The sequence below is a fragment of the Biomphalaria glabrata genome, chromosome 6, assembly GCF_947242115.1.
Source record: "Biomphalaria glabrata chromosome 6, xgBioGlab47.1, whole genome shotgun sequence".
NCBI lineage: Eukaryota > Metazoa > Mollusca > Gastropoda > Planorbidae > Biomphalaria > Biomphalaria glabrata.
This window is the reverse complement of record NC_074716.1, coordinates 40,048,810-40,063,229: the sequence shown is the minus strand read 5'-3', so window position 1 is coordinate 40,063,229 and position 14,420 is coordinate 40,048,810. Positions and strand designations below refer to the sequence as shown.

The 14,420-nt window shown below is 37.0% G+C and overlaps 1 protein-coding gene across 1 annotated transcript in view; it reads right to left on the bottom strand.

The window, feature by feature from the left end:
• Positions 1–14,420, bottom strand: part of LOC106056447 (nuclear receptor subfamily 2 group E member 1-like) — a 73,734-nt gene that overhangs the window by 12,742 nt on the left and 46,572 nt on the right. Inside the window, exon 4 of the mRNA XM_013213193.2 lies at positions 7,257–7,392. Within this exon, the coding sequence (XP_013068647.2) occupies positions 7,257–7,392 (136 nt within the window). The remainder of the gene's footprint in view (positions 1–7,256; positions 7,393–14,420) is intronic.

Below are 14,420 nucleotides of genomic sequence, written 5' to 3'. Positions count from 1 at the left end.
AGTGACACGTTTGATAATAGCGTATCTATTAGACCACACTGACATTCTTTTAATTATACATCGCGGATTTGAGAGCCGAATGCTATTCGCACTTCGCAGTTATCTACCCATCGTTCGCATTATGATTTTTAAGATACGGTCGACATTTTTTTTTTAAAGAAACGAAATATAATAATATAGAAGAAAACGATAAGGACAAATGTGATTCAATGTAATGGAGCCTAAAGAATATCATAACCAAAAAAAATAATAACTAGGAAGAATGGAAGAGATTTTGAAATACTTTAAATGAAGCAATGTCAGAGCTCCTAATGGAAGGAGCACAGTTGCCAACTAAAAATCTGAAGAATAGTAGTTTATGTTTGAATTCTTCTGTATTACCGCTAGTTAGTTGCCCAATTCAATAAATTTTTAGTTGCACGAACCTCTAATACTTCCTCCTCCTTATTGACAGTCTTCTGTCTACAAATGGTAGAGTTAAAAACTATGTTATTCAACTTATTCTACAGGGCACACAAATTCTCTTATACATTTTACAAAAAGACATAGGTTATCAGCACTTGCTTAATTTTTTACATCAGGTACACAGAAATGAGATATATTCATAGTTACCCCCACCCCAATAATAACAATAATGATAATAATAAAGGCACTACAATAAATTTTTTTTGACTCATGGCGTAGGGACAGACACACAACCAGAGAGTGAATACTCGTTAGTCTCTTACATAATAATAGAATTTGAAAACTACTAGACTTCCTTATATGAACTGATTCACAAGTTCAATTTAAATCCAATAATTTCAATTTATAATTCAGTGACCCAATCGTCCACATCCCCTTAGATTTCCTATTTTCTATTTCATCTTCTTCTCTGATGTCTTAAGAAATGCTAAAATAAAATCAATAGTTTGTCCTAGTAGTTAGAGTTATTACAACTTGTGTGCTAGAGTTTCAACAGTTGTGTTACTGTTAAACTTGGATTGAATAAAAAGGGCGACAACTGTTTCCTTGTTAAGCTCATAATTATTTGAAGATTACCCTCCAGGCAAAGAGATTTCCAAAAGCCGGCTTTGGGTAAGAAATCCGATGAAAAATCAGTCGTACAAAACATCATTTAGAAGAGATCTATTTTGAGATTATTTCAGTCAATACAACTTTGAGCGGACAATTAACCACAAACTATTTAGGGCGGTTCAAATTGACAACATCTTGAGTCTAATTGGATTCACTCTTGAGGACGTTCATATAGATTCCGGTTAGCTTCTGTTTAATTGTGGCTCTACGAATTATCAGTCATCTGTCTAATATATAGGTAATGGGTTTACATAGACAATGTGCATACTACGTCAGTGCCTCTTTGTGGGCTCTGACCAAACTTACGACACGAAATTAATCTCCGCGAAAAGCAATTAAGTCTATTGGAACCGAGCCTATGAGGCTTCAATGTGACCCGTGGCCTCAAGTTTCCATGTGGGAGTAGGAGTTGGGAGGCTGATGTCACCACGTCAGGGGCAGAATAAAGCGCCACCGTAATTTGGGCAGCACGGCACTTTCATGTGGTTTTAGGATCTTTTATTCCAAATCGTGTGAAGATAGAAAATCTTTACGACGCCGATTGTGCCCTTATTTCTGAAATACAGTTTTGTGTTGAAAGGGCCGCATTCCTTATTGTGTAATATTTATTCTGTGGTGATGTACTTAAGAAACTTGCAGCTGTAATTAATAACATTTTAAATTAAATAGATTACTCAACATCATCTACCAACCACCAAAAGTCCCATCATACAAAGGAGATAATTACGTCCTAGGTCTAATCTAAGTAAATAAATATGTTATTTAAGATGTTGAGAAAAATATGCAGCTTTTAAACGGACTTTAATTCTGTATTAAGATTATTTTTTCTTTACCACATAGATCTATATGTTGCGGCTAAATTTAAAATACATTGTGTTTTTATTAATTGCACGTCATTTTCGTGTAGGTATCGCGAGGTATAATCCAATTTAAACGTTATTTCTATTCCATTTGCTACATGTAGGTATCGCGAGGTATAATCCAATTTAAATGTTATTTCTGTTCCATTTGCTACATGTAGGTATCGCGAGGTATAATCCAATTTAAACGTTATTTCTATACGTTGCTTTGTTACCAGACAATGTCAAATTTGGGGGAGGACATGCGGGGATATAGCCATGAGGACCCCACAAGAGACTGGCCCCTTAGAACTAGAAAGAATGTCAAGATTGTATTCGTGCGATTTAGTCTAAAGGCAGACCTGGGCCTACATGGATAGACGATATTGAGATACATCCACGCAGGATTCAATTAATGGCAGTGCTAACAATGTGGCCACCTAAGATCTCAACCTTAAGGGGAGCCTCTACAAACTCAAAGTGCACATTTATTTTTAATTATGAATATTAAATATAAAAAAGAAAAATTAAATTAAATGTACATGTTCTCTACTTTTTCTTCCTTTAAAAGTAATATAGATTTTTTTTTAAACTAGATATTCTTAATATTATTGTGTGCAATTTTATACCAGTAATCGAAAGAGGCTTGGCATGACACCCTGCTCGTTAACCGTTGGCAAAATAAACACGTGACCTTAACATCATCTGCCCCATACATCGAAAGGTCTAAAATGAAAACTTTACTTAAATCGAAAGAGCAGAGGAGCCTCGCCCCCCCCCCCTTTCCCAAAAATAAAATACTGCTCAGGGCCTCGACTCAATTAAATCCGGCCCTGTTGGTAGAGGTGAGTTCTGCTAGGTTACTTATACATATTAGAAAGAGAATACACGTTACGTAAAACCAAGACATGTTTCAAAGATATTCCTACCTAAAGTGATAACTTCTAAACATAATTCATCTTTTCTCCATATTCTAAGAGCAGTTTTACATTCAAACACAAATGACGAATTTTGATTCTGATTTTCTTTACTCTTTGCTTTACTCTTTACTCTTTACTCCCATTACAGGATGGATGAGGCGAAACATCAAAGGCGAATGACATCAAAGATTGTTAGATAACAATTTGAGAATAAAACACTCCAATGTTTATGTCTAAATGAATTCACCAAGATTAGAAATCTGGTCACATGACAGACTGAAGTCTCGATTGTTCCAGCTTACCGCAATCTTTTTTTGTCATATGGGATGCAATCAATTAAACTCGTGTTAATTCAAGGGCAATATTTTTTTTTTATCGAGACCCTCATAGGTAAAAGCCAAAATATTACTTTTTGCTTTATGTCTGTCAAAATGTCAGTCAGACGAACAGTCTGTTTTGTAAACAATACTTCACCTTCGCCTTTTTTTAGAATAGCTAAATTAAATTATTTTCGAGACCCCCATAGGTAAAAGGCAAAATATTTTTTTGCTTTATGTCGAAATGTCCGTTAGACGAACAGTCTGTTTGTTTTGTAAACAATACCTCACCTTCGCCTTTTTTTTTAGAATAGTTAAATTTTGTTCTTCTGGGCGGAAATTTTTTGGTTTTGAAAATTAAATACATCGTTAGGCTTTCTTTTTAGAAAGCTTGTATCAACTCACTCTGATCGTCTGGTACAAATTTTGAAAAAAGCTACTTCTGCCACTTTTCATTCTAGGATCAAGTTGAAACTGTGTACAATTATTCCTATAGCTCTTTTCAAAGTCCAGACCAAGTATCACTGTTTTTTTCTTTCTTTATTTGGTTAAAATGTCTTCCTATGTCAGAGATGACTAAAACTTTGGAAACTAAATGGAGGAGGGGGGGGGGGTAAAGGTGTACTCCAGGTCTTGAGTAGCCTCGTGGCTGTCACAGATTAGCCAGATTTCTTTTCAACTCTCATGTTGTGTTGGTCTGGCTACAGGAGATAAATGCAAGCCAAAGTTGAAAGTCGATCTAGAGCTTAGATCATGAAACACAGACAAAGGTGATTTTCTTTTTTCTTTCTCTCTCTCTCTTTTCTTATCCGACAAACCTTTACTTAGGATTTAAGTCAATCATATTTGAAGTTATAGTTGTTTTTTTGTTTAAATATAAATATTATCTTATCTTGAACAAATTGAGTCCCTTTACCTTTATTTTTTTTTCCTAAACTCGCCCTTGTAGTGTCTTTATCAATTCTGATTCTCTCTTTCCCAGTTCTGTCCCCTTTAAAGTTAGCGTAATACCAGATTAAAAAGTATGTTTATAGAGATTGGAGAATGCCTGCTGACTAACATGCATATGTCAGTGAGAATGGCGTCTTGTTGACTGTTTAAGATCTTGTTAGGTCTATTCTATGTCTACCTAGAATCTGTTACAAGAAATACGTCACAATAATAGATCACTATTAACCTGAACACCTATATCTAATCATTGCATTTGTATTGATTTTTTTTTGCTCCTTCAATAGGATACATGCTTATAGTCAATGGGGTAGGGGAGTCGACGAAGTCAATACATTTTGAGGAGCCAGTGCCTGTTAAGCCGAATAAATGATATGGGGCATAAACTAAGCAGAGAACCCAGTCTTGTATGTTTTCTCCTTTCTCTGTCTGCCTCTTCTATTTTTCCTGGTACTGTTCACTGAAGAAAGGTGAAGCCCCTAGGACATTGTGATGTGGCCACTGTCTGTCTATCTTTCTTTCACTGTATTTTATTTCTGTATCTTTTTCTTTCATCTCGATCTCTTTCTCTTTGACTTCTTTTTTAAAAAATAATTCTTTCTTCCATTCTTTCTCCTTCTCTTTCTCTTCTTCTTTCGTTTTATTTCTTTATCGTTTTCTTTTGAAATCTCTCTTTATTTCTTTATCTCTTTCTTTCTCTCTCTTTCTCTCTTTCTCTCTCTTTCTCTCTCTCTCTCTCTTTCTCTCTCTCTGTCTCTCTCTATCTCTCTCTCTCTGTCTCTCTCTTTCTCTGTCTGTCTCTCTCTTCTTTTTTTTTCCATTTTTGCTTCTTCCTCTCTCTTTCTCCTCTGTTTTATTTATTGCAAGGATAATAAGATCTACTGTGCACACACACACACACACACACAGATACTCCCACACATTCCGTACACTGTCACACCTAAACAAATACTAACTAAAAAATTAACTGTTCGCTATCTCGTTACTCAATATTGTACTTCAGCTTATAATTTATAGAGCTGGTTCTTAAATCTCTCATGGACAATGTGAAACAGAAATCCGTCGGTTGTAGAGATAGAAGAAACAATACAAAAAAACAGGGGGAAGGGGAAGAAGAAAAATTAAGAAATATGAAATATGATAAAACGGTGTGCCATATGTTCCACGACACTCTCCTCTCTATCGCGGAGTTTTGAGTTGTGAGCGGCCGTTTGAAACGTGTTGACGTTGGTCAACTGGACGTCACGTGACAAAGATAGTTTTTTTGTTGTTGATTCAAGCGTATGCTATTCTATTTTGAAATTGGGAAGTAATGTAAAGATTGCTTAACAGATACGCCCGTAACATTTGGAGTTTACGGCTGGAGAGGGTAAGGGAAGGAGATATAGGAGCCAGTTTTTACAATTATTTTAAAGTTACAAATCACTTTTAACATGATTTATTTAGCAGTTGTTGTTTTTTCTAAATAGTTTCAACGTGGCAACAAACAAATGTAGAAATGTGATCACGATTAAAAAACCTGGTCACAAAATTTTTTTTTCAACACATTATATTTATACGATAATGGAAACGCAAAGAGAAAATAACATAACCTACAGTAGCTGAATCTCCTGGTACCGTTTCAGTTTTACTTCGAGTTGATGAAGGCCATTAGTCTCTTTTTAAAAGTGACCCATGACACTGCTACCAAGAGAGGACCATTACTTGATTACTATCAAGCCTAGACCTCCATACCAAGATCTTCTACAGACCTCCATGCCAAGACGTTAGTGCCAAGGCCTTCTTAAAGGCCACAATGCAAAGATCTTCTACAGACCACCTTGCGAAAATCTCGTACAGACCACCATGCCAAGAACACTGTACCAAGACCTTTTTAAAGACCACAATGCCAAGACCACTGTGTCAAGACCTTCTTAAAGACCACAATGCCTAGATCTTCTACAGACCACTTTGCGAAAATCTCGTACAGACCACCATGCCAAGAACACTGTACCAAGACCTTTTTAAAGACCACAATGCCAAGACCACTGTGTCAAGACCTTCTTAAAGACCACAATGCCTAGATCTTCTACAGACCACCATGCCAAAATCTTCTATAGACCACCATGCCAAGAACACTGTGCCAAGACCTTTTTAAAGACCACAATGCCAAGACCACTGTGTCAAGACCTTCTTAAAGACCACAATGCCTAGATCTTCTACAGACCACCATGCCAAAATCTTCTATAGACCACCATGACAAGAACACTGTGCCAAGACCTTCTTAAAGACAACCATGCCATGACCTTCTGAAAGACCACCATGCCAAGATCTGCCAAGATCTTCTTAAAGACCGCCATGCCAACACCACTCTGCCAAGATCTTCTTAAAGACCGCCATGCCAACACCACTGTGCCAAGATCTTCTTAAAGACCGCCATGCCAACACCACTGTGCCAAGACCTTCTTAAAGACCACAATGCCAAGATCTTCTACAGACCACTTTGCCAAGACCACTGAACCGAGACTTTCTTAAAGATCATTATGCCAAGACCATCTGAAAGAACTTAGAACTTACAAATAATGTAGAATTTCGATTTCAAACAATTAATTGACTAATTGGTAAATTGTTTAGTTGATTCATGTTTTGTGAACTGTGCACAATAAATACAGTAAATAATTGTTTAAAGTTTCAGATTGATCCGAAATTGGGTGTGGGAAAAATAACGTGTACAAACTTTTGACCAGACATGCAGAGTGAGACAGACAGAGTGAGACAGACAGAGTGAGTTGATAGAAGCTTTGTAAAAAGAAAAACAACTGAGAATGATGAGCGCAAAGATATTCCTACAATTAAATTGTGTCTACATATTGTACTTTCTCCTAAATTTTAATAGCAGGAATTGTAAAATAAAACAATGCTGGAAACAGTGGCGTAGCTAGGGATTTGTGGGCCGCGGGGGGGGGAGGCTTTACCTCCTTAGGAGCCCCTGCATTTTGACATTCGACATTATGACATGACATAATGGCGACTTATTTAATATAAAAACTAATTTCGGACACTCATTTAGGGGCCCGTGTGGGTTTTCAGATTTGGACACTCCACCCCCCCCCCCCCCTTTTCGCCCACTCTAGCTAAGCCACTGGCTGGAAAGCACACAATTTCAAGAGACTTACCATCTTTGTTCATTCCGGCTTCTACACACTTCTTTAAACGACATGCTCTGCATTGATTCCTGTGCGTCTTATCTACAGGACATGACCCTTGACCTCGAGATTTACATATATACTGACGATTTCGTCGAATTGACCTCTAAAAAACAAAAAGAAAAAAAAATTAAAACAAACAGTGCACCAGGCAATATACGGGCGTTCTAAAAATCCCGAAATTCAAAATCGCAGTCTTCGTTAGGATTCGAACTTGAGACCATTTAGCTTGCAAGACAAGCGCTTTACCTCTCGGCAACCACACCCCTTCAACAGTAAATATTGGATTCTATAATGGATTACGAAAAAATTCACACAAAACTAGAACAAACATTTGATGATATCTGACGTGATATGTGTGTCTATTTGTGATAGCCGTGACCACGTCGTCTACCATTTTTAGCCCTGCAAACTGTGCATGTAACAATTTGATCTTCCTTCATGTTTCATCAGCTTTGGTTACGTAAGCTACACACACACAAGTGAATAATTTTAATGTGTGTCAATGGGTCGCATCAGCGCGAAAAATCGCCTCGTCAAATGAAATTGCTCCTCTGCGACTTGAAATGAAAAGTGAGAGTAGGTTTCTTTCTAAACTCAAGGGAAGACCTCGCTTGATACATTTTCATACACAAAGAGAGAAGGGACGTTTCTTCGCCATCCACCGCTAAACAGCACTTGGCCAGACTCGAACTTCTAAAAATAACAACTTTCCATGTGAATCCGCCCCTGGGATCCTAGATCTTCCTCCCCCCCCCTTTCCGCCTCCCAAGAGTTACATTCTTCAGATGACTTTCACACTTCCCATCCACTGGCTATTTGACTGCAGCCACAGCAGCGACAACATGCAAGCACAACAAACACGGGGAACAAGAGACGGAGATTTGCAGGACAGCGATGTCTTGTTTGGTCAAGATTTAGCAGTCAAGGTAGCCTTTCGCTACATAGCAAGTGCAGCAAAGTGGACAGGGAAAAGGAAAGAGACATTTTGTAGAAACTTGTTTGAATTTTTTGAAAATTTTGTTTAAAAAAACATTCGTTTTGTTGCTCAATACTAGAGACTTGACAGAAATACATAATACTTGACTTGACTTGACAGATACATAATACTTGACGTGGTATGGTAAAGAACTTGAACACTATTAACGAATAGGGTAATGTAGGGCCCAAACCCCCCGCCCCTCTCTAATCAATTTAGCTTACAAAAAAAAAAAAAGATAATTAATATAATTGTATTTTGAAGCTTCTATTACTACTGCGGATGATCTGAGGACAATCAACACTAAAGGAATGGTTTGCCAGAATCAGCCAGGGAAAACAACGACTTGGCAGAGCTTAAGTCTGTGATTGGCATGCATGACACTTGAAAGGCGTTGGACGTAATTAACTTCTGTTTTGAGGTAACGTCTGTAATATATAAGATAAGAAGAAAATAATCTTATCTTATCTTATATAATACAGACGTTACTTCAAAAAAGAAGATGATTACGTCCTACGCGTCATGCATTCAGTCATGCATATTAACCAATGACTTAAATTCTGCCAAGTCACTGGTTTTCCTGGCTAGCTCTGGCAACCCATACCATGCTCTAATAGCACTAGGGAAAGAGTACTTGTATAAATGTGTCCAAGCATATGGGATGAGGAATGTGCTTTTCTAAAATAAGATAAAGTTATCAAAGTTTAAATTCATATGATCCGAAGTTTCGCTTTTTTTGTCGGATTCAAATCTAGTAAATAATGCTCGCTAAAAAAAAGGTTGCTTAAAATACTATTTCTAGCTGATGCAAATGTTTATTATGACATATTATGGATAGCATCCCATATCAACAATTCGCCAATGTGCCGATCGAGAGACAATGTCGTATAGATCATTCAATATCTTATCTTATAGATTGCAGACGTTACTTTAGAGAGAAGATAATTTCGTTCTACGCATTTCATGTGTCAATCAATGCATGTTAATCTGTGACTTAAATTCTGCTAAGTCGTTGGTTTTCCTGGCTGATTCTGCCTGTAAAATTATTACTAATAAAAGATTTTTAAATACATGTATTCTAACAATACACTGACATTGAAATATTGCTACAACAGCCATAAACATTCTATTAAAGCACAATTTCAATAAACAAACCTCAGGCGCCACTCTGACTTACATCTAACCTAATTTCATTTCAGCCTTGGCCATTGTAAATCTTCTGCCTTTGAGGCCTTGGACTCTTAATTTCTATTTAATTGTATTGTGTTGTTTTTTTATTACAGAGTTTTTATAAACTCTGTCTGTCTGTCTGGGTTGAATCTTGTACACTTTCCATTCTCGGATCAAGTTGAAAATGTGGACGATTTTTTCATTGTCGGAGATATTGAATAAATAATTTAAAAAAAAATAACCCATCAGTTAATTAGCTTGTGGTAATTAATTAATTGTGTCTTATCTAGAAAAGGGAGATAAATCTTGCACTTATTGAGAGCAGTGGTTGTACGGTTCTTTCCCTTATTTAATCTTTGTTATTAAAAAAGTATTTTCATAATTTTTTTGTTTTAGCTGTATGCTTATATTTACAGATTATCTTTTCAATCTATATCTTTTTTAAATCTCAATTCTGCAAGTAAAGCTTTAAAGCGTATATTTATTATTTTGTGTGCGAGTGTGTGTTTTTTAGTTTAAGGCCAGCTTTAAAATATCTTTTACAATTAAATTATATATACGTATTGACTCGTTGGTGCTCTATTACCAGAAATGTGTCTTTATAGACATATGCACTGATTAAACGATAAATGATATTATATCTGCATCAAAAATTATTGATAGAATAACTCAGCCCCACCCCACCCCCACACCTTAAAAAAAATTGTCATGTTAGCTTCTAGTCACGTGATAAGGTCCTATTGGGATCATAAAAAAGTTGGACGAGAGATTAAAGAGAACAAAACGAGCACAACTAAACTAAAAGGTGCTGGTTCTCTCGCTTCCCATCATGCGCTGTGCACATCTAAATATTATGTTTCAAACCAGACCCCGAGTTATGTCGTGCCGGCTTTGATCTGTGAGGGGGACTGTGAGCCACAGACGGGTGCTACGGCGGAGCCTTGCTGAAGCAAACTTTCTAATCGGGACGACTTTTGTTTAGGTAAACACTGGGATTAAGTGCTTACGACTGGAGGATCTTCGTTAAGCCTCTTCACCCCCCCTACCCCCCTTCTCCCCCAAACAACTTCTCTGTTCCCAAACTTCTCCTTCCGTTCCCTGCGGCTCCCTTTGCAGAGCCCCCTCCCCCCCTCCCCCATCCTCTCTTGTCAGTTGACTGGTACACTGTCATTGTTATCTAGGGGACAGTTTCATTGTCTGGGATGTAGATTAACATCAAATGAAGTTTGCCAGGCTAAATGTCTTCGTTCAAGCTGATTTAGATATAGAAATACATTATAGATATAGATATTATATAGATATCATGTACATATTATATAGACGGTTCCGACCACAGCCAATGCCCAGGCAACCATCTCAATTCCATTAGATGACCCTTCGCGACTGAAGGAGGCCATTTTATATAGATATAGATATTATATAGATATAGATATTTATTAGAGATAGATATTTATTAGATATAGATATTTATTAGATATAGATATTTATTAGATATAGATATTTATTAGATATAGATATTTATTAGATATAGATATTTATTAGATATAGATATTTATTAGATATAGATATTTTAGATATAGATATTTATTAGATATAGATATTTATTAGATATAGATATCGACAGTGATTTTTTTGTAAAAAACAAAATAGGTGCCGGTACTCAGTGATTAGGTGCCGGTACTCAGTAGTTAATTGCCTAACTTTTAAGTACTAAAAATTAATAATATACGTTAGAATACAAGAAATGTAATATTTTTTTTTCAAAAAGGTGCCGGTACACCGTACCGGTGCATACCGTCACAAAAAAAAAAGCCCTGGATATATATAAATTTTTGTCAATAGTATTATTTTTTCAACATATTATAATCTGTTTGGTTGGTCAAATGTGAATGTAATTATGAGTGTAGCAAACTAGTTTAATTGATTGTGTACAATAACTTCATTTATTTTACTATAAGCTGTTAATTAGAGCATTGAATGCTACGAGTATATTTTTTGAACACATTGCCAGAATTGTAATCCACAGCACAACTTGTGAATATAAAAAACAATCTGAAAAGACAAAGGCATAGCCCCCAGCATTAAAGTCAGACTGATGCGCTCCTTGGTCAAGGTATGTATGTTGAAGTATTCCTGTATGTTGAAGTATTCCTGTATGTTGAAGTATTCCTGTATGTGGAAGTATTCCTGTATGTTGAAGTATTCCTGTATGTTGAAGTATTCCTGTATGTGAGGTATTCCTGTATATTGAAGTATTCCTGTATGTGAAGTATTCTTGTATGTTGAAGTATTCCTGTATGTTGAAGTATTCCTGTATGTTGAAGTATTCCTGTATGTTGAAGTATTCCTGTATGTTGAAGTATTCCTGTATGTTGAAGTATTCCTGTATGTGAGGTATTCCTGTATGTTGAAGTATTCCTGTATGTGAAGTATTCTTGTATGTTGAAGTATTCCTGTATGTGAAGTATTCTTGTATGTTGAAGTATTCCTGTATGTTGAAGTATTCCTGTATGTGAAGTATTCTTGTATGTTGAAGTATCAGACGCAAACTACAGAAAAAGAGAGGAGGATCCTAGCCAAGGAATTGAGATAGTTAGAAGGATCCTAGGGATCACCTACAAAGAAAGCAACACAAATGAGAATATTCGAAAAAGGATCCCGATGGCTATGGAGCCCCACGAGGACCTACTTACCACTGCAAAAAAAAATATGACCAGATCACGAGGTCAGTGTTTGAAAAGACCTTCCTAAATGGCCCAGTACCAGTCCAAACAAAAAGAAGAGAGAATGGAATGGGAATACAATATTTTGAATGGACGGATATGTCATTGATGGGGAAGAGTAAATCTCTTGGGCCACTTTGTTACCAATAAAAATACAAATTAGAAAATATTCTTAAATAACAAACATAAAGAGTTATTAAATGAAAAACTCGCGGGTGTTCATTCTGTGACACTGCAGGGTTGAGCTTCGTTAGAGAGAAAATAATTTTATAGTATTCTCGTTAACAGTGTTACTGAGAAAATCCCCTGTGATGTGGCAAGCAGATGTGCGCAGCAGTACCGCCCTCTCAGCAAGGAGAATCTTCTTAGGGATGTTAAAGGCCTTAACGATGTCTGTGAGGTCAGTTATACATTATCCTTTTCAGTTGATATCACAACGGGTATATTGCTATTTTAGACAACTTCCATAAACGCTTAATCTCCAACTTAGGTTCCTATAATTTCTTTGTTTTTCCATTTTGGGTTTATTTATATTATGGGATAGTAGTACGGCCATATTTGTGATGGTAGTGGTTTTTTTTTTTCGTGTTTGTTTTTTTTTTTTTTTTTTTTTGGCACTAAACAGCAGATGAGGACGATTAAAGTCCACCGCATTGTCAGTCAAAATAGTCCTATCCCAGTATATATAGTAATCGGATGAATAGAGAACCTCTTGTGGCGAGTATCTGCTTATTATTATTATTATTATTATTATAAAAGAACGAGTATTCATTCTCTGGCGCTGCCAGGGTCGAGTTTCGTTAAAGGGAAACAAAATTCATCGTAGTCCCTTTATCAGTTTCCACTGAGGAATTTTCTGGTGATGTGGCAGGTCTGCAGAAGTACCGCCCTCTGACAGGCAACGAGAATGTTCCTAGGAATGACAAGGGTCTTGAAGGTATCTGTGAGGTCAGTTGTTATTATTCCGTCGGTTGATATGACAATGGGGTATATTGTTCTTTTAGATAATTGCCATAAACGCTTAATCTCCAAGCCAAGGTTCCCATATTTTCGTTGTTTTTCCAGCTCAGTTTTTTTTTAAATAATGAGATAGTTATACGGCGATGTCAATTATTATTATTATTATTATTATGTTAGAAATGAACGAGTAGTCATTCTCTGGCACTGCCAGGGTCGAGTTTCGCTAAAGAGAAACAAAATTCATCGTAGTCCCTTTAACAGTTTCCACTGAGGAATTTTCTGGTGATGTGGCAGGTCTGCAGCAGTACCGCCCTCTGACAGGCAACGAAGATGTTCCTAGGAATGTTAAGGGCCTTGAAGGTGTCTGTGAGGTCAGTTGTTATTATCCCCTCGGTTGATATAACAATGGGGTATATTGTTATTTTGGACAATTTCCATAGACGCTTAATCTCCAAGCCTCGGTTCCCATATTTTCTTTGTTTTTCTATCTCAGTTTTTCTTAAATTATGAGACAGTGGTACGGCGATATCGATAATGGTAGCGGTTTTTTCTTTTTTATCGATGAACAGCAGATCCGGGCGATTGAAATCTACCGTTTTGTCGGTCAGAATAGGCCTGTCCCAGTACAGCAGATGTTCAGTAGACTCGAGAACCTCTTGCGGAGAGTATTTATAATAAGGGGGAGTGTCCTTACCGATCAATTTGTACGTCAAAGCCAGGTGTTGGTGTATTAACTTTGCAACTTGGTTATGGCGACCTAGGTAGGCTGATTCTGATAGGGCTGGACATCCTGCCATAATGTGTTCAATCGACTCGCCCACATTTCCACATTTTCGGCATTTGTCGACAACATTGAGTTTCAGGATATGCTTCTCGTAATTTTTTGTCCTGATTACTCTGTCCTGTATTGCTGTTACAAAGCCTTCTGTTTCAGGGTAGAGATGACCTGCTTTGAGCCATGTTAAGGAAGCAGCCTTGTCGATGTTGTCCCCATGTAATGAAGCCGGAAATTTTCCGTGGAGTGTTTTTTCTTCCCATTGGCGAATCTCATGCCCTGCGTCGTCCAAACCGATATTGACATCAGCATTGTGTAGGTTCAGAGGGGTTGCATCGGAGTCGTATTTCCGTAGGAAGGAAACTAATTTGTTGCTGGAGGCGAGCAGTTTTGATCGTATTTTTAAAACTTGCATCTTACACAATTTGAAGATGTTCTGCAATCCACGACCCCCATCCTTCCTGGGCAGGTATAACCTTATGGTGGAGGACTTGGGGTGTAGGCATCGAAACTTGGTTAGTAATTTT